The sequence below is a fragment of the Mastigoproctus giganteus genome, chromosome 9, assembly GCF_048544385.1.
Source record: "Mastigoproctus giganteus isolate SK-2022 chromosome 9, ASM4854438v1, whole genome shotgun sequence".
NCBI lineage: Eukaryota > Metazoa > Arthropoda > Arachnida > Uropygi > Thelyphonidae > Mastigoproctus > Mastigoproctus giganteus.
This window is the reverse complement of record NC_143583.1, coordinates 127616180-127638198: the sequence shown is the minus strand read 5'-3', so window position 1 is coordinate 127638198 and position 22019 is coordinate 127616180. Positions and strand designations below refer to the sequence as shown.

The 22019-nt window shown below is 34.4% G+C and overlaps 1 protein-coding gene across 3 annotated transcripts in view; it reads left to right on the top strand.

Annotated features, from left to right (window-relative positions):
• LOC150080713 (rho guanine nucleotide exchange factor 17-like) overlaps positions 1 to 22019 on the top strand; it is a 394606-nt gene that overhangs the window by 224622 nt on the left and 147965 nt on the right. For all 3 annotated transcript variants that reach the window (XR_016547420.1, XM_090381790.1, XM_090381791.1), the window contains exons 10-11: positions 929 to 1047; positions 15870 to 15979. Coding sequence is in view for 2 of the 3 variants with exons in the window: in XM_090381790.1 (XP_090237916.1) it covers positions 929 to 1047; positions 15870 to 15979 (229 nt within the window). In the remaining variant the exon portion in view is untranslated. The remainder of the gene's footprint in view (positions 1 to 928; positions 1048 to 15869; positions 15980 to 22019) is intronic.

The window sequence follows — 22019 nt, the reverse complement described above, 5'->3', positions numbered from 1 at the left end:
TGTATTCAATAGTAAGGAAATGAGGGGGGGGACATGCTGTATGAAGTAATGAAATTTTTGGATATGGCATACACATGGTAAGAATATACCCATATCCTTGACATAACGTGGCCTCGACAATGCCCCCCCCCCATACACACTACTCGGACTCCCTCCAGTCACTATATGGCAGAGTAGAGATAGCAAGATTATACACTAGCTGATCTGGAAGCCTCCCAAAGAGTTACCAATAGGTCCGGTCCGGTGTACTAACTAGCGGCCGGCCTGCGAACACCGTTTTAGTGCTGTACCCTTGAAATGTAAGGAAGATTTGATCTCGCCATGATGTTCATCATAACCTCAAAATTCATCAGTCATACTGCATGATGGAAATCTGAATTTATTTGGAATTTTACTCTGGAATTTTAACAACTTAATTCTATTTCCATAAAAGGGTTGATTGGTATGTGATATCAATTAGAAAGTTAGGAAAATTCCAGAGAAAGAAATCAGATCAATGATCTGATTTCTTTTTCCTGAATATTTTGGTTGGGCTGCTGTTTCCCAGAATTTCCATTGCACTTAGTACATATTGCCAAGTTCTCTTCTTGGAAGTTCTCATTATAATGAGACTTAACTAACTTAACAACTACAAACTTGCTGCATAATTATTAAGCAAGTTTGTAATTGTCAAGTTAAACATTTGGAAAACGTGTGCTCTTTTACTAATGAGGAAAGGTCAGTTTGGTTTTTTGAGCATGAGATTTTTATGAGCGAGTTACTATGTGGATTTACTTTATTGTTATCAGAAAGTTAAACATTTGTAAAATATTTTTGGCCTTTGAAAATTAAACTCTTGCTTATATTTTGGATTGCTAAACAGTTATTTTATGCAAAGCTTTTGAGTACACACACATTTAGATGTTTTGTATTTTTTTTTTATATTTAGCCAACATGGATGATCGAAATGTAAAGAAAATACTAAAAGAAATAGAAACCTTAGAAGAGGATATTGCTGTTTTGGGAAGGATTAGTGACATGCTATCAAGTCTTAGCTGCCAACATCAGGTACTAAAGTAAAACCACTTTTAAACTAATAATTTGGTGAGTTGCAACAATAAATGAAATTAAATTATTCTTCAAAAACTATTCTTTATTTTTGTTTTATTTTTGCAACAATCAATGAAATTCAAGTATTCTTCATAAACTAAAATCACTATTTTTTTTTTTTCTCTCACATTAGTATTATGTTAATTAACTAACTGTACAAGGAAATACTGTATGCAATAATGATTGTAAATCAGGAAAAAAAAAATTGAAAACCATATTTCGGATAAATCATTTGCTTAAATAAGGAAAATGGAATACCAAAGCACCAGAATAATTCTTTCAAAGTTAGCAGTATAAAGGAAAGCTGTTGTATGTTTGATTGTGATAGTGAAAAAATGTGTGCAAAAATATGCATAATTAGGCCCTGTTTAAAACCTTGGTGGAATGAAAATATTATGAAGTATTTCATGGACAAACAAAATGTGAAAGTGATTTTCAAGAATGTGTTAGCAGAAGTTCCATGCAAGTGAGGAAGTTGTTTCAGGAATGCAAACAAAAAGCAATGGATACATTTATGAATGGCCACCTGAGGAAAAGTAAACAGATGCTGTCCAGATCAGAGGAACATCTACTCCCAAGCCTTTGCGGTCACTGAATGGGATGTCACGTTTTTATTTTAAGGAATTTCAAATAAATCCCCCTAGATTAATGCTTTGCAGAATTTTTCAAAAGTAAACTGACAATAAATGGACATCAGTTGATTCTAACAATCAACTCATTTCCAAATAAATCCAATATAGGAGCAGATGGAATTTTCTTTTTCTGCTTAAAGATAACCTCATACTATATTAGTAAGGAGTGAGCTAATCTGAATAACATGGCAATCCAATAGTTTGAATCAATTTGCATCTTAATTTGCCGAGCATCTTTGCTGAGATGTTGTATTTGTAGCCAAGAAGAGGGATTCCATAACTGTGCCTGAATCACCTCCCTATTCATAAGATGTTTTGACAAATGTGTCTCCCATAATATTGAATGTAAATTCTTGCTCCCAGACCAGACCAGACCATACACACACTGTACAATGGCTAAAAGATCAGCTACAAAGTGGCTTCATGTACTAAAGCAAAAAATTTTGCTTGCCTGTAATTTAAATGAAATGCTATGCATCTTTGGACTTGACATTAACTTTTCACTCTAAATTTCATCTCTTTCTCTCTCTTATGCTGGAAGTTGAACTCTCAACTTTCAGCATAACAATATGTGCATCGTGACCAATTAGGTACCTCACCTCCCTTTTCCCCTCAAGGTGACTTGCTCTTGCATTGTTCTTTCCTGCAATCTTTATGCACTGATAACTGATGCTGTCCTTCTTTCGTAGCTTCCAATGATGATACAGTCTACTTCATGCTATGCTTTCTCCAAAGAATTAATTGGCTTGGGTAAGCCATTCAATACAGACAAATTCAACTGCTATCTTAATAGTTTCTGTTAGAATAACATGTGCTTTGAACTAACTCTCTGAATCCTAACAAATTGAGATACATTATCTTCTTTACTAAATCCGTGCTGATGGTGATGCATCAGTAAATCCATACCTTGCATGATATAGGCTAGTTCCCATAAACACACTTGAATTCTATGCAGTAATCCTGAATTCCAATTTATGCTAGACAAAGAGCCCATTCACTTCCAAATTTTATCCATCTAGATGATAAACATGACTTTTGGAACCATTTTCTTCTAGTGTGCCAGACAAAAGCCCCTGAGTGTACAGAAATAGTGTCCAAGTCATTTTCTTGTGCAATATATAGTGCTCTCTCTAAGTGATTTAGTTCTGTTTTATTTCTAGTGCCTTTCCTTTCTCTCTTCAGTTTACTCCAAGTGGTTCTGTACTTAAAAGGAATCAACTAAGAACCCAGAAGGGAAATGAATCAGACTTTTTTTGCTTATTAAATTTATTAACTTCTTTTCTAACTAAATGAACTTTATTCATAACCTGGTTCCTGGGCACCCCTCCTACCTCTGGCAGGTAAAGACATCTACAGTTAAAAGGAGCTTGACTTTCACATGGATTTCATAACATCCACCAATCGAACCAACGTACTCTAATCTAGATATCACGAATGAAAATGATTGGTTTGGGGATCTCCTAATAGAGACATCTCAACCAAGGCATTCAGAGTAGTTGTTAAAGCAAAAAACCTTTAATGGACTCCCAATTTTAGTTACACCTAATGCTAACCCAGAATACTTCCAGGAGAGATAATGGAATGGGACTTGTTAACAATCTCAGAGGAGGAAATAGTCGAGGAGTTTAAAGATCAGCGAGTTACACGTACAAGACAAAATTATCAGAAAGATGGAAATTTAATACCCACACAGAGCATCATACTTATCTTCAGTATCTTGTCTTATCACAAATTGGTTCAAGCAGGTTTTGTTATGTAGAAAATGTGCTTATGTATCAAAACTGATCAGATGCAGTAAATACCAGAAATATGGCTATTCTCCGTGGATCAGAAACAGTATTATTCTCATATACTGTGTGCAGAATCTGAATACAAGTGCAGTGTGAATAGGAAAGGTGTGACTAAATGCAATTCTTGAAGGAATTTGTGTGGTTAAACACACACGAACTGATGATCTAGTTGAAAAGTGGTCAGTAGTGGTTATACTCCTAATCATAACAAAAATTATCATGTTTTGTTTTTTTAAATTCTCCTTGGAGTTTATCAATGCTTGATCTTTTACTAACAGATAACAGTACTTATTAAATGTAACTTTTAATTTTTTTAATGTAAAACTTAAATTTAAAAATGTTTTTTAAATTAAACATAAAAAAATATGAAACTTTATAAAATTCTTATTAGCACATGAAATATCAAAATTATGCCTGAGCACATATTTCTGCTTATATATTATATATATAAATATTAAAAAATATACAGTGAAACAAGCAAGTAAAGAAATGGGTACTCTCTCAATGCAGGTATTGAAATAGTTTGAGAAAATAATTCTACGCTGCATTTTTTTTTTACTGTTTTTATTACCTTTCTAGCCACGATGGGTAAAATAAATTTTACCCATCGTAGCTAGAAATCAAAATTTGAATTTTGCTGGCTACAGCCAGCAGGTTTTGAATGTGAAATTTGAATTTTCATCTCTGTTGGAGATGATAGAACCATCTGAGTAAGCGGTGGTCTAAATAGTGAAGTGTCACATATGATTATGCTGCCAGAACACCACAGAAAGAAAAGAAGCCATATATAGTACAAATAAAATCATTGAAAAAAGTAGAATGCATATAAATTGCATGTGTCCTAAATGTCAAGTCATCTCAGTCGTAGTTCTTTGTGATGATATACAAAAAACACTGTACAGGGTGTAGTGCTATGATTGTGCAGCATGTGTGTGTTGTTTAGTTGTTTCTAGATACTTTATTACCAGGAAGCAGCAATGACCAGGAAGGCTGCTTCTCAATACCCATCCATATCAGGATGGGCATTGAAGGCGAAGAGAACTGCACGTTTTTTCAAGAGCCACTAAGTGGATCTTTATTTATTGATTGAAATTATTGTTTTTCTCTAACTTTTGATTTAAATTTAGTAGTGTAACATTTGTTTGTGATTTCCTGGTCAATTTGGTGTATTTGTTATTTACTTGGCCCTTTTAATTGCTTAAAAAAACCACAGTCAACTTCTGCCACTATTCTGTGGATCAATAAGAACGAATTTTGCTGCAATTGTTTTAGTATTGATATAGCAAATACTGTCAGTTTCTGTGTAGCTTTGTAACATTGTAAGAAGTTACAAAAGTTACAGTATCAAAAGAGGCTTATAAACTATAATTTATAGCACTAAATAATTGCTTTTCTTTATAATGTAATTATGTAATTACATAATTGCTTAGCTTTATCATGTAGTCCCTAACATACAACTTTAATGCTTTTAATATCGGTGATTTGGCATAGATATAGTATCGCAAATAGATCACTAGAGAGTTTGTATCATGTTGGCAATACTTAGATGAAATTTATTATCTATTGTAACTACTTAGAATTTAGAAACGTAATGTTATAGCATAATACATATAACTTTGATCGGAGATACAGAATTCGTATAATATAAACTTGGTAGGAGATACAAAATACATATACTGTAAGCTTGATCTTGAAATATATATATTCAATAACAAACTTCATATCATAACCAGTGCATAATGTTATTACTCCATTAGAATATAAGTTTAGTGTAGTATTTTTAATTATATTGAATTTGAACTGAAACCATACCACAGGCCAGAGCAGCAAAGCAAAAGGCTCAAGGTAGTGGGAGTGCTGTGGCTCAGAGGGAATTAGTGGAGGAGGGTGGTTGTCCTTTGAATCACAGTCTTATGAAATGTACTGCTTGTTTGATGATGTTTGTGGAACCATCAGGAACAGGACATGATATTGCCAAGGGGGATGCACTCGATGTAAAGAGTGTGAGGATGTTAGGTGCAAACTCAGCATTGTTATGGACATTTATGAGAGCTTAAAGAACAGGGTGGATACCCTCGGAGGATTTAAATTGGGGGTGAGCTTCAAGCTCTCAGCTGCCCACATCAATGCCGGAACTTGCACTTGATCATCAGGCAACACAGCAGCAATCCCCGAGGCCGAATGTGCTGGTCCTGCAGAAGCTAGTTGTCAGTGACTCTATTGTCAGGGAAATGCGAAATATATTGTGCAAAAATATAGGTGGAATAGGACCAGAGTATGTCTACCAGGCACAAAAGTTTGACATTGTAGAGCAGATAGTGCTCTGCACAATGGCACCAATGGCATTAAGAGTAAGAAATCTATGTACTTAACAAGTACAGGTCAATGTTGAAAAAAAGTCACAAGTTAAGGTTAAATTCAAAAGTGTTTGCACTTCTGCCCAGATATAATAGGAGGGAGTATCTGATGAGAGCCTTGTCAATCAAATCAGCCTGGAGAGATTGTGCAAGGCTCATGGAGTAGAAATTTTCTCAGCATGATCTGTGCTTGTTAACACGAGACTGTTTCTACAGGGATGTGATACACTTAAATAGGAAGAGTGCAAGAATATTTGCTAATGTTATCAAGGCAGTGTTAGATGGGTTGGAAAACTGCTAGATTGGGAGGATGCACAGACTAATAGATTAACAATAGCCACAGGCAGAGGTGACTGGGGATTTCGAGAACTTCTGCGAGTCATCATGGAACAAGTAAATACATGGGCTGTTTGGGTAACACAGTAAGAACGGGTGCATGTACACCAACTCTAGGAGTATAGTAAATAAATCGATGAATTCAAAGTACTGGTCAAGACATCAAAGGTGGATATTGCTGGAATATCAGAGACACGGTGTCCCAAAGATATAAGGAATGCAGAATTTAAATTTGGGGAGTACAATGTGTATAGAAAGGACACTCTTTGACCTTAGTCAAAAGGCAGGAAAGAGATGTATAGAAAGGACAGACAGGATAGTAGAGGTGGAGAGGTTATGCTCTTGGTTAAGAAGCATATTAAATCTAAGGTAGTGCATCCAGTTGACATGGGTAGACAGTGCAATGTTGAGTCAGTTTGATGTGACATAAGCACTGAGAAAATAAAAATGAGAGTAGGTGTGTGTTATAGGCCTAATGACTGATGAGTACAACAAACAACTGTATAGAGAAATACAGCAGGCCAGGAAATCAGAATGTCTTATAATGAGGGATTTTAACTTTCCAGGTATTGACTGGAACGTCTGGGTTGATCACTCGCAATACTTTTATGGATTTATTGGATGACTGTTTTCTAGAGCAGCATGTTCGAGAGGCAACCAGAGGGAGCAATAATCTTGATCTGATTATCAGCAGTGATTATTCATACATTAAGAATTTGCAGATAAAGGAACCACTAAGTGACAATGATCACAGTGTACTGATGTAGGATTTACTTAAAGATGTAACTACCGTCAGGGGTAAAGAGAAGGGTTTTTGTGTTTGTAAAGGTGACTATTGTGGTCTCAGACAGTTTTTAAATTCTATACAGTGGGACCAACTGATAATGTTACCAAAAGCAAATTCTAAATGAGATACATTCAAGAATTAACCTTAGAAGCTAATGGGCTTTTCATACTAACTAAGAAATGCTGTTCAATGTTGAGGCCTAAATGGATGTCAGATGAAATAATGAGACTGGTGGCAGAGAAGGAAAATGCATGGGATGCATATAAATTATCAGGTGAGTCAGAAGCCTAGGGTAGATATAAGCTAGTCTGTAATCAAGTCACAAAGGAGGTTAGGCAAGCGAAGGCTGATTATGAGAAATTTTTGGCAAGGGATGCAAAGAAAAACAAGTCTTCTTTTCTTATGAAACTCTAGAAGGAAAGGCATGAATCAGATTGGACCATTTGATATTGATGGTTTGACTGTTGATGATTCTGCTCAGGTAGCTGACAAACTGAATGAGTATTTTGCATCTACATTCACACGTGAGGAATTCTGTAGGGAAGTAGAGATCAGAAGTTTATCAAAGTCTAACAGGGAGCTAAATGATTTTGTAATAACTGAGAGGAAAGTGGAGGAGAAATTTTTGCAGTTAAATATAAGAAAGGCACCTAGGGTGGATGGGATCTATCCAGTTATATTAAGGGAGGTGGCAAAGGAAGTAAGAAAACCCTTAACCATAATTGCCAGAGTATCCTTGGAATCAGGAGAGGTCCCTACATACTGGAGATATGCAAATGTATTCCCAATTCACAAAGGGTGATCAAAGGGTGACACAAGTAATTACAGACTGTTAATTTAAATTCTGTTCCCGGAGAAAATAATGGAGTCACTGGTTAAAAAAGCAATACATGATCATCTAGACAAGACTGCAGTTATAGTTCAGACACAGCATCAGTTTATTAAGGGAAAACTTGTCTGATCAATTTTATTGGATACTATGATTTGGTCACAAAGTATCTGGATACAAAAAATAATTTTGATATCATATATTTGGATTTCAGGAAAGTTTTTGATACTGTTACACATAAAACGCTACTGTACAAATTGGAGCAGTGTGGCATTAAGGGCAAGTTGCTGTTATGGATAAAGAGATTGCTCAGTGGGAGAAGGCAGAGTGGTGTTCATTACCCTTCTTGGACCAATGTTATTGTCCCAAAGTTCGGTATTGGGACCATTGTTATTCTTTTATATTTATCAATGATATTGATGAATGTGTATCAGTCTTAATCATCTACAAATTGTACAGATTGTATCATCTACAAATGTAATGTCTACATTTGTAGATGATACAAAGGTTGGCAGGGTTGTTAATGACAGTAATGATGGTATGCTGCTGCAACAGGATCTAGTAAATTTGGGCAGATGGACTGAGAGGTGGCAACTGAAGTTTAACATTGACAAGTCCAAATTACTGCATATGGGTAGTTGTAACTCCACAGTAACATACCAACTGTGTGATACTACACTCAGGATAGTGGAGAATAAATAAGACCTGGGGATAATTGTGCAGTCAGATATGAAGTTTCCTGACAAGCTGTGAGAACAGCTCATGGGGCCTTGTTAATGATATAGAAGAACTTTGCTGGAAGGGATAAGGTGGTGATTGTCCTCTTGTATAAGGCAATGGTCATGCCACACCTTGAGTACTGCATACAGGTCTGGAGGCCTCTCATTTTTGGAACGATGTAGAGCTGCTGGAATGAGTACAGAGAAGGGCAAAAAAGGTTGGTGATGCGAACAAAGGCAGCTCTTACCAAGAAAGGTTTAAGTTCTATAAATTGCAGCGTCTGGAGACTAGGCACTTGCAGGGTGATCTGATTGAGGTGTATAAGGATTTGAATGATTTGACAAGCTGAATGCTGATGGGATTCTTCCTCTTGCTCAGTATAAGTTTGCTTTCTTGCATCATGTGCCACCACTAATACTAATATATAAAAATATTTAGACTACAGCTTACTCAGATGGTTCTAGTTCCATCATCTCTGCACCTGGCAAAATTTTGTATTTTGATTTCCAGCCAGATTGGATTATATTATATTTTTTTTTGCATTATTAATTTTATTTACTTTGCCATTTCTGTTTCTAGTGCTTCGGATTCTTGTTCAGTGTGGCATATAGTTGTGAATTGAAATATGTGATATTTCACACTTTGGTATTAGGCTAGGTTCTTCAGTAGCTTTAAAATTATTACTCTTTTGGTTTTAACTTATTCTTGGTCTTTTCCTTCCTTTCAGAATTGAAATTATTTATATTTCACAATCTCTATACCTACATCATGCTACTTATATTATTACAATTTCTGTATTCCTTGATATTACTGCTATTTCTGATTTCAATTTTTTTCTTTTTTTGGCTGGTACAAATAAAGCCTGCTTTCTGTGCATTATTTTCCTTACTAATACTAATATGCAATCAATATTTTTAGGCAACACCCAGCAGGTGCAGTGTGTGCACTGCCAAGCTAAGGAATTTCTTAAAGCCTTTTTCACTCAAGACTGTAGTTAGCCAGTCTTGGATAGATAATTTCCCTTTGTTAGGTGTTTCCATTTTTTCATCCCACAAGACATGCAAAGTGGACTATGAAAACATGTTTCAGCAGATATATTACACATTTACCGGTAATGGAGCCTATTTCAATCAGTTGGATTATTCTTGTATAGTAATAATTTTAGTAAAAGTTTCTCTTGGCTAAAGGATACAGTATGGCATACACTATGATATATATGTTGAATAAATTCTTTTTCATAGAATTGCAAAAATGCAAAAAAAAAAAAAAAAGCTTAATTAATAATGGAAATCATAAGCAAGAACTGTTATGGGAGTAATAGCATGTATGCATTCATATCATATTGTTAGTTGCAGTTTGTGATAGTGATTTTATTTACATTTTTATTTTAATTACTATTTTTTGATAAAATACAATTGCAGTCACCTCTTAACTTTAAAAATTAATATCATTTTATATATGTTATAAGTTATGTTTTTGCAAATATTTGAGACTTTTAGATATTCCTTTTTGAGCAGCATGGTGCACAGATTAAATAATACAGATTCATGTGTTATTTAAAGATAATAAAGGACTCAAACCTACATTGGTTTAATTATGTTTCTCTCCAATATGTACATAATGGAATCAAACATTTTGTGGTATTCAATTAAAAAAAAATTTTTAAAAATTTTTTTGAATTGAATTCAGATCTAATTTGAAGAATTTTGTTTGAAAGTTAATTTTATATAAATAAATAACAATAAGTAACCAACTTACCAGCTGTCTTTGCAATATCACCATCATAAATGATCACTTAGGTCACACACAATAACTTATTGATTTGTTTATGGGTGTGACATGCACGCACATATACAGGGTATCTCAAAAATATTGGTACAAACATTTAGGGGAGGTAGGTAACATCTAAGGGAATGTGAATCGCATTGGAACCCATAACCAGAAATGTCACAGGAAAGTAGTAGCAGAAATGACACAAGACAGTAATTAGTGGCAAACATTTATTTGACATAATATTAACAATGGAGTACGAGATGGATGCATTTCATGATGTTACAACAGATGCTCGAAGGTTCCACCATGAGACACAATGCATGCATGACACTGATGCAGCATGGATTGGCGGACATGGTCGAACACACCTGGAGTTTCTTTGACAGTAGCAGCAGCGCAGATGAGTCTTGCCACGAGATCCATTTCCGTCTCCACAGGCGATTCATACATGATAGATTTGAGGGCCCCACAGAAAGAAATCAAGGCTTGATAAATCGGGTTAGCATGGGGGCCAGGCAACGGGTCCACCCCGGCCAATCCATCAACGCCCAAAATGTCTGCTCAAATGGTCACGAACACACCTTCCATAATGGGCAGGTGCCCCTTCATGTTGAAACCAAATGTTGCGTCTCACATTTGCTGGAACATCGTCAAGTAACCCTGGTAGAACTTGTTCAAGAAAGATCAGATATTTAGCGGAGTTCATGCGGAATGGTAACAGGTATGAGCCGACTAAGCAGTCACCGACCATACCTGCCCACACATTTATTGCGAAGTGATGTTGTGCCGCATGGGGGCGCATACCATGTGGGCTCTCTGCTGATCCATACACTAGGTGCATGTCTGCCAGCTCACAGTTCGTATATTGATGCATGCTCTTCGTGCAGCGACTACTGCTTGAATGAGTAAACCAGAAATTTTCCCTCTTGCGAACTGATGAACAGCGCCGTGTACTGACTTATGGTGACGTTTCCGGTTATGGTTTCCTATGCGATTCACATTCCTTTAGATGTTACCTACCTCCCCTAAACGTTTGTACCAATATTTTCGAGACACTCTGTATATATATATATTGATTTTCTTAATCTCATTGCCAGTTGGTTTGGTGGATCAGAATCTAAGGGGGTTATCTTTATAGTCTTGATATCAGGGTTTACTTGTGCCTTGTGGATAACATTACTGCAGGTATTTGCTTAATGGGTAATGGGAGATTAGTAAACATTTTTTTGGATAAATGGTATTAGAAAAATATTTTAAATTAAAATAGCGTAAGATAAAATTAATTAAATAAATAAACTAATTATATTGTCAGGAAAACTTTCCCAATCGCGATATTCTTTCTTTCTAGGGTGATTGGTTATAGTGCACTCCTTAATTGGGAGGGGGGAGTTGTTTGGTTGGAGAGTTGGTTGCAGTTAAGAAGTTTAAACTTATTTTTAATTTAAGTTAGGATTCTATTCTTAAAGATGTGTATGTGGCTGTTTTCGAGCAGAAGTTCTTTTTCACAACTAATGTTTTCCATGGCTGTTATTAAGAATCTTCTTTGTAGAGTCTGTGGTTATAGTATCTGTCTCTAGCTAGTATAGAAAGCTGGGTCTGAATTTATTACTCTGCCTGTTTTCATTGGCCTTCTTGTGCTCATTTACTCTGACTACTGGTTTTCTCTTGCTTTATCCTATGTGACCTTCAGGACATTCTCTACATTGTAGCTGATATATAGGGTATTTTGTTATTTTGGGGTCTTGGAGAGGGGAAAATTCAGGATGGTAATTTTTCATGTCTTTTATTATTGTGGTTTTGTGACCTGATAAAAATGTTATGTTTTTTAGCTATTTGGTCTATTTCTTCTCTTATACATGGTGTGTAAGGGATGGTGATGAATTGTTAGGAATATTGTTGGGAATACTGTTGGAGAATTTTTCTGTTGTGCATTTAATTGTTTTCAATATGAGTTCATGTGGATATCCAGTTTCTGAAGATGTGTGTTATCTGGAGGATTTCATTGTTTAGTGCTTGGCCCTTGCAGAGGTGGCAGGCTCTTGGGACAAAGCTCTTCAGGACTATTTTCATTTAAGGGATGGTTTAATGAGAATAAGATGATAGATCCTGTGTCTGTGGGTTTTCTATAAATTTCTGTTGTAATAGTGTTGTTCTGCTTAGTAATAGGTCTCGAAATTTTTGTTTTTTTTTATCTTCTAATTCAATTTTGAACAAGATGTGTGGATGTTAGACTATTGATATGTAAATGAAAGTTAAGTTCCTCAATTGCATGTAGCCAGATAGTAAGGGCATCATCTACATATCTAATCCAAACTTTAGGTTTTATGGTAGCTTTTTTCTTTGGCTTTGTTTTTCAAAGGAATTTATAAAAATTCTTGCCAGTGAGGGGGAGTGGATTGCTCATATAGACCTTGTTTTTGTTTATATAGGCTATTTTTGAAGCTGAAGTAACCTTTTATCTACAAATCTATTAAGTCAAGGATATCTGAAGTATCTAGGAGTTGGTGGGGGAAGGTAATTTGTATCAGGTCATCTAGTATTTAGTGGAGGAGAGTCTTAGTGTTTTCTAAAGGGAGATTAGTGAACACATAATCAAAATCAAAGGAGACTAGAAGATCTTCACCACAAAAAACCCTATGTACTGGCTGTAATATAGAGATTGCCCAAAAGCTTACATAGGATAAAGCAAGAGAAAATTCATAGTCAGAGTAGAAGAACATAAGAAGGGCATTGAAAAAGGCTGAGTACAAATTCAGATCCAGCTTTCCACACATGTACAGAGGACCACAAATGGGGAAATCTAGGAAAATCAGTACTAGCTACAGACAGATACCATTGCCAAAGACTACAAAAAAGCATTTTTAATAGAAACCATGGATAACATTAAATCAATGTAGGAATTCACATTGAAATCAGCCACATACACATCTTTAAGAATAGAGTCCTAACCCGTAGCCAGGTGGGCAGGAGCAGCAGTGCATAGCACATGCTTCTTGATTAGACCGAGGATCGAGCCCGTGACCACCAAATACGGAGGATGCGGAAAGGTCAGGGAATGACCACCGCATATCCCCGGAGCAATATGGCCTTGGTTGGTAATGCTCCTCAAAAAAAAAAAAAAAAAAAAAAAAAAAACCAAATCCTAACCCAAATTAAAAGTAAGTGTAAACTTAACTGCAACCAACCCTCCAACCAAACAATCCCCCAAACTAAGGGGTGCACAATTAACTAGGTTAAACCAACCACCCTAGAAACAAAAGATCTTGACTGGAAACATTTTCTGACAATAAATTAGTTTATTTATTTATTTAATTTTATCTTATGCTGTTTTAATTTAAAATATTATTAGTTTTTTTAATACCACATATCCAAATAAATGTGTACTAATCCCCCACTAAGCCAATACCTGTTTACTTGTGCCCCGCAAGTAACATTACTTACAGGGCACAAGTAAACATTGGTATCGAGACTATAAAGATAATCCTTTAGATTCTGGTCCATCAAACACCTAGCAATGAGATTAAGAAACCAGTGTGCATGCGTGTGTGCACGTGCACGCGCGCACACACACACACAAACTGATATTAAATCAAAGCTAATGCCAGTAGTATGGCAAAACTGTTGAGAAAAAGTAATAAATTAAACATAATGATTAATCAACAGGGAGGGAGAAGAAAAGGTAACAAGACTAAAAATTGTAGCAGAAAATCTCCAAATAATTTAGAAAATCCAATTTAAAATAATAAATCAATTTTAAATTTTTTTATAATTTAGAGCCAATTACATAAGAATTTAACGGCGTCCCCCCTCATAAGGTGCTGGTTACAAATTACGTGAACTATTACAAATAGAGACTAAACTAACTACAGTAAAATAAAACCAAAATAACAAAAATAGACGGACCATTATGCCCCATATCAACGGAGGACCATAAGGCCAATAATGGTCAGGGAATCACTGCATTTCAATCGTTAGACAAATCACTGCAAAAGCGAACCGATTCGAAGGATTTTTGCTCAACAGTTTTGCCATGCTACTGGCATTAGTTTTGATTTAATATTTAATATCAGTTATACATTGGGCATCATGTGGAGGAATATGCATTTTGCTGCCTCTAATGATAGCTTTATATTTATTTTTTCTTAATTTTTGTATTATTTTTTTACTACTTTTCTTAACTGCTTCATTATTCTAATATATATATGTATATATATATCTTTCACCCATAAACAAGTCGGTAAGTTCTTGTGACCTAAGTGATCTTTTACGATGGTGATATTGCAAAGACAGCTGGAAAATTGGTTACCTATTGTTATTTACTTATATAAAATTAATCTTCAAACAAAATTCTTCAAATTAGATCTGAGTTTGATATACAAAATTTTTATTTTTATAAATTTAATTCTACTAGTATTTTAAGAATCACACAGTAATAACTCTTATATACTGTCATTGCAGTCACTAAAAGAAGTGGTAAGAAAATACCAGAAAACATTTAACTCTATTATGTACATATTTCCAAATTGGCACCAAATACGGAGGATGCGGAATGGTCAGGGAATGACCACCGCATATCCCAGAGAAATATGGCCTTAGTTGCTAATGCTCCTAAAAACCAAATATAACTGACTAATTTCCAAATTGGAAATAAACATAATTAAACCGATGTATGTTTGAGTACTTTATTATCATTGAGACTTTTGTATATATGTATATCATATGATATATATAGTACTAAAATAGCGAAAATTTGTGGCAGATTACACAGAAATAATAACCAAAAACTTTTTTAAATTTTGCATCTAAAAAAAAAAAAAAAAAACTTTGAACTAAAAAACTTTGAAAATATTGAAAATCATAGGTAGGATCTGTTATGGGAGTAATAGCATTTTATCACTTATTCTTATATATATATATATATATATATACTCAAAAAATATATATATATACACATATATAAGCAGAGTTATTGGAATACATATATTTGATTGAAATAAGCTTTAAGATGTAAATGACTAATAGGAGCTGTAAATCATCAAAAGCTGAACAGGTGATAACATCAGGAGCATTGAGCAGTACAATATAATTAGGAAATGATGCTAAGCCAAAAAGACTGAATAAATAAACTTTTAAAAACTCGCATGTTATAAAAGTGGTTATTTAGAAAATTTCATCGAGCAGTTTGTTTTGTCAAACAGGCATGTGAAAATTTGCACATGAGGTTAGTTGATCAAATAACTTAGCTCTGTAAAGTGTGTGTGTGTGCATGCATGCACATTCTGAGTACCCAAGCAATTGACATAAAGTGTTTTGTTGGTTTCTAGGGCTGTACCCTGACCTTTTTTGGAAGAGTATAAATAATCTCATCCCATGATGAAACAAATAAGCAAGGGAACTATTTTGAAATATATTACAAAAATGTCCCTTATTTTTCTGACCACCTTTGTTATAGTTGCCTTCAAATTATCTGATAATTTCTGTGAATTTATGCTGCTCACAATACCATTCACCAATTTAGTATAGATTATTATGTTTAATAAACCTTTCAAATTTCAGGTCTTGGAAGATGCTCTTAGGGATGTGTTAGGAAATGTCAGTAGACAGTTAGTTGAGAGACAAACAAGCAATACTCATCTTCTTACTATGGAATTGGCTGTTACAATTCAGTAAGTCAGCATCTGATTGAAATAATACTACAGTAGACCCTCATAAATCTAGCAGCCACAGGACCCAGCACATGCTGGATTTTTGAAATTGCCAGTGTTTTGAAGGTTATGCACATAGCCTAAGTATCCGGGGGAGGTAATTTGTTTTTATTAGATAATACAATAGCTCTGATTCCTATAATCATCACAGGATGATAGCTAGCAGCATTAAGCCAAAATGTTAAACCATACTGCTGGATTGGTTTGATGGATAATGTACTTGTTTAAGAAATAAAGATTGCAGTTCAAATGCTGCAATTGTCCAATATTTTTTAATATGAGATATAAATAGTGCAATATGATTTTAGCAATCAAAATTGCCATAAAAAAATAAATACGTACCACTAAATATCATACTGTGAACTAGTATATTGAATGCCTTTTAAAATGGAATGATTTTATACATTGAAAATGCAGAGTAACAATGACATACAGTCTAGGAAATATATAAAAGAGAAAGGAATTGGTATTTGAAAATTAGTAATGGAATATAATGCATAAATCCAGCACCTGCACTGTTTTTTTTTTTTTTGTTGTTTTTTTTTTAATTCTGGCTAGCCTACTTGCCCTCTGTCCTTGCACTGTTGTACTCTTGTACAACAGTACCTTGTACTCTATCCTTGTTTTTGAGAGAAATAACATATATTCAAAAAGTGCTAAATTTTTGTATGCCAGATTTTTGAGGTTCTACTGTATTAATTATAGAAATGGTAAATTTTATTTAGTATTTGTGAACCTGTGTTATTTAGAAATCTATTTGAATAGATGCATTTGAAATTAGTCTGTTCCTCACATAGTTTGTTCCCATGATGCTGTGGAAGTTGGGTAATTTGTATAAATTTAAGGAAAGATTAAACATTATTTGATGGGATATACAGATGATGCAAGTAGCGTTTTTTTTTGACTGATGCTATATATCAGAGGTTCCCAAACTTTTATGCCTTGCCTTGCACCCCCTTAAAATGTTTCATAAATTGTGTCCCCCATCTTCCAGACAAGTGCAAATAAACAAATTTGACATAAACTTTAACTATGAGTATACATACTTTTAATACCGTTAATCTCAACGATTGAAATAAAATGCTCTGTACCTGGATTAGTGGGCTTGTTTGTCCATATTTAATTAAAAAATTGCTTCATAAAAACAATGTATTCCTTACACTTTAGGAATCTCTGCTTGCTTTCTTGCATCATTTGCTACTATTAATATTAATACTTGACATAAATTTAAACAGAAAACTTCAAGTAAGTTTGCAGCGAAAAGCTACAGAATAAGAAATATATTAGTTATTTTAAGTTTTATTGCTTTAATTGCTGTTATTTATTTATATATTTTTTTAACATTTTTGGGAAATAAGCTTCCTTTTGTTGTAAAATCAAGTTTTTCTACCAAAGGAGGTTCAAACAGTCTCTTGTTTAAAGGGGAGAAACAATTCTAAAAACATGTCAGTAACTACAAAAATAAACATAGTTCACTAATATTTCTTCAACATAGCATAAATTAACATATGTATACAATTGTAACAAAAAAGTATAAAATGTTTGGATAATGCATTTATCTTATTATAATGCTGCACCTCTTTCATGTTTATCTGTATTTAAAAAAGGTATGTTTTTTGAAGAATTCACTGCTGTTTTTAATTCATTCATAAATCTTTTATTTTTTGTGGTATTCAGTAATAAAGTATCATGGTACTCTGGATTTGTGATATATGTTTAATTTTATAAGTATGGTAAGTCAGTTAGGATGATTAATATTGTATACAGCCACTCCCCAACTAATGTAAGGGTTGTGTTCCTGGAACTCTACGTAAGTTGGAATTTCCCTAAATGCTTATGCAGCACTTGCAAATTTGATTGAAGCAAAAAAGAAATGTTTGATGAACATGTAAATGGGATTATTTATTCGATTTTTTTTTTTTTTTTTTTTATCTCATCCACAGGAAAAATTACAAAGGTGTGCAAAATTATATACCTTTCGAGCATCATTGCCAGAATTAACTCTCCAGCTGATAAGCATGCCGCTGCAGAAGTCGAGGGCTGTGGAGATTTAGGAGCTTTTTCCAACACATCACAATTTCTCTGCAGCTGCAGAATCAGCACTGGTGACTTTACTACATACTTTAATGTTTTGGAAACCAGTGCGATGCTTGAATCTATTAAACCACCTGTTGCTTGCCATGAACTTGGCTTGGGGTTTGCTGTACTTATCCTTAATATCTTCATAAATACTTCTTGCATTTTGCTTAACTGCATCGATCCTTTAACATGTTCTTTTATATGCACACTCTTCCTTAAAATAGTATTCACCGTTTAAGCAGCGAGACCTAATTCCATGCAATAGATGACAAACTTTGTCCTGCTTCGTAATTCTTAATTAATCATCTTCATTTCTAAATCAATTTTGTTTCATTTCTTAGCACTGCCAGCACTTGCACTTTCTGTTGGTCCCTTTCCCTTCACCATTGTAATAAGTAAATAGGAATGAAGAGAAGATTCTGAAAATTTATTTGTTTTTTATATGATTGAAGATTTCAGTGAAGAGGAATTCATTTCACCATAATACCATAATGTTCAAAAATTCCAAAAAGATAGAACTCGAGATATCATACTGGTAACGAAAAATGCGTCACACACTCTAATCATACTACTAGTGAGTGCTCTACACAGACTAGTGGTCTGAGCATGGGAAGCACCTCTGGCAGATGCTGCAGATGACGTCACTTCTGTGACCAATCAGATTTACTCAGTAGGTACCCCCCCAAGGATGTTTCATATCAAAAAGTCGGCAAAAGTGCGAGCCCATTGTTAAAATATTTACAGCTCACCACTGGATACAAATAATGTGAGCTTTCTCAGAATCAAACCATCACATACTATTGAGGCATCCAAATATCCTCCCCATAGCACACAACAGAAGAAAAGGATTCTTTTATGTTCCATAGACTAGGATAAAAAGAAATGTAGAAATTCTTTTTGAGCATTGCTAGGTGTTTGTTATTTCTGAAGCTATTATGACGAAGAGCCTGAAACAAGTTCTGTAACTGTAACATACCATTTAATTGTTATCTTTTCCAAGCTGTAGATTCATTTTTTGCTAGCTGTAATGTAGCGTTCCGTCCTTAAGTCTTCAGTCTCGCATAGCACAGTGCCTTCATGGATATCAGATTTATTCATTTGTGATCTTTAGGCAATTTTTTTTTTAAATACTGATTCACTCAGCAAATTTTAGAATATCACAAAATAAGTTTTCCATAGCAATGTAATTCCATTATACAGTACAAATTCCAGACACACCCAGTCCTTATGAAAGCAGTGTTTACTTGAAGCAATTTTCTGAATTCTACAAATGAAATTGCCACACCTTTCAAAGTTTTACAGGCTTACCCTACATTTTCTTATGACTAAATGAATGATTCCAAAATTGTGTGTTTTGTTCATGCAAGTTTATTATATTTTAGCACTTTCAGTCTTTGATAGATGCAGAAAAATTATCTGGACAAACTCAGAACATTTCTTACATAGACTTTTATTGAGCTGATAAGATTTGCCAAAATAAATTTTCCAGTTATAATTAGTTAAGGCCAAACACTTGGTGGCTTTAAATCATTATAACTGAAAAATTTATTGTGATCTGAAAGTGTTTGTACTTTTACTGGGTTTACAAAATTTTGCTTACTTTTTGTGTGAATAAGATAGCAGAAAAAGGAGCTGTGCCCATTATATCGTTAAGAATTGGTAATCTTGAACAGAATATATTCCCAGACAGAAGAATATTCACCATCTACTATTATTTTTTTACTCACAACTCATAATTTATAATAGCATGCCATATTTATTTTCTTTATTGTTTTCTATTTTTGCCACTATCCACTTGACAACTCTAACTTTTATCTCTTTAATTCTGACATAGCTATTCTTGGTAATTGCACAGATCCAACGGCGCCTCCGTAGCCAGGTGGGAAGGAGCAGCAGTGCGTACCACACGCTTCTTGATTAGACCGGGGTTTGAGCCCATCACCACCAAAAACGGAGGATGCGGAAAGGTCAGGGAATGGCCACCACATATTCCCGGAGCAATATGGCCTTAGTTGCTAATGCTCCTAAAAAAAAAAATAAATAAATAAATAAATAATAATAATAACAGATCCAACTTAGACATGGGCTGCTTTGTGTGAATACTGATAGTCATTGGCTGCTGTACTTTTGTGAATGTTGCCAATGCATATGTGTAATTATGTGGAAACCAGCCCCAATGTTTAATTAATATAAATATGTGAACTTTCAAAAAATTAAATTAGGATTAATTCATATGACTAACAAGCATTTTGTATATGTAAACCTTTCCTAATATCTGCAGTTTAAAATTGTTGTTTGTCAGCATTCAGTGTGCATGTGTGGTTTGCAACAACAATTTTTGTGGATCGTGCATAAAAAGTAATAACCATCTCTGTAACTTTTGTGATGGTACTAATGTTCTTGATTCTCCCAATTTTACTGCCATCAATGTTAACTTAACACAACCACAGCCATTAATGAAAACAAGAAGTAACATTATCTCCATTTGTGATCTGTTGTCATTAGTTTCATCGGAAGATGAAACTAACGATAACAGATGACAAATTTCTTGTTTTTAAGCTCTAATTCATAACTTATTTAATGCGCAGACCAGTTATGTTGTATTTGAAACCTTGAAATCAAAGATTGATATGGATAAAAAATTTGCCTACAGCCTTTCAACCAATGAAAATAATGTTTTAGTCATATTCAGAACAAAATGGAATTTTGTTCCACTAGTTGTCCTTTTTTGTACTACTTTTCGAAAAAGAGCATCCCTGAAAAGGCAAACTTCTGTTTATTTAAAAATATGAAACATTACCATGTTTTAACACTTACTGGTCTCTTACAGTAGATGGGCTTTTATAGTGATACCTTACCAACCCAGTGAAAATGAAGTTGTTGTTTGACATCAGTTGCCATTCAGTACATATGAAACAAAATGTTATAGCTTTTTTGATAGTACAGCCCAAAGCAACTTGTGGAAACACAAAATTTGTTCTGTTTTGAGTACTAAGAGCCCTGAGTTATATATTACATACAGGTAATAGTCTGATAATTCCCAAATATAAGAGCACATGGGATATTCTTAAGCTTGATCAAATCTTAGCATGACTATATACAATTAATTGTATTATAATATGGGATATATTAATTTGGGATATACTTAAAGATATAACTGCTGTCAAGGGTAAAGGAAATGAGATTTTGCTTTCATAAATGCTACTACTGTGGTCTTAGTTTTTAAATTCCTTTCAGTGGAACTAATCGATAATGTTATCAACTGCAATGAGAGGCATTGAAGGAAGTAATCATAGAAGCTACTAAGCTTTTTATATCAACTGAGGTAAAGCATTAGCATTAGCAAAGGCACATGATGCAAAAAAGCAAGCTTATATAGCATCAGCCAAAAAAAAAAAAAAAAAAAACCCCTTTATTTTGCCCATCCACTTGCTCCAAATGTTTGTCATTCTGCCTTGAATCTGTTTAAGCTATCAACTTCTACAATGACAGATGGAAGTTTGTTCCACCAATCAACCACCCGCTGGCTAAAGGCAAACTTCTGCACATCTATCCTACATCCGTCTTTCCTCAATTTGAATTTATGCCCTCTCAGGTGATTATTCTAAGCAAGAGGAAGAATCCCATCGGCATTGATCATGCTCAAACCAATCAAGGCTTTATACACCTCAATCAGATCCTCACAGGTGCCTAGTCTCCAGACACTGTAATTTGTAAAACTTAAGCCTTTCTTCGTAAGAGCAACCCTTTGTTCCATTCACTAATCTTGTTGCCCTTCTCTGAACTCATTCCAACAGCTCTACATCCTTCTTAAAATGAGGCCTCCAGACCTGTATTTAGTACTCAAGGTGTGGTCTGACCATTGCCTTATACAACAGGATAATCACCTCCTTATCCCTGCTAGAAAAATTCCTCTATATCA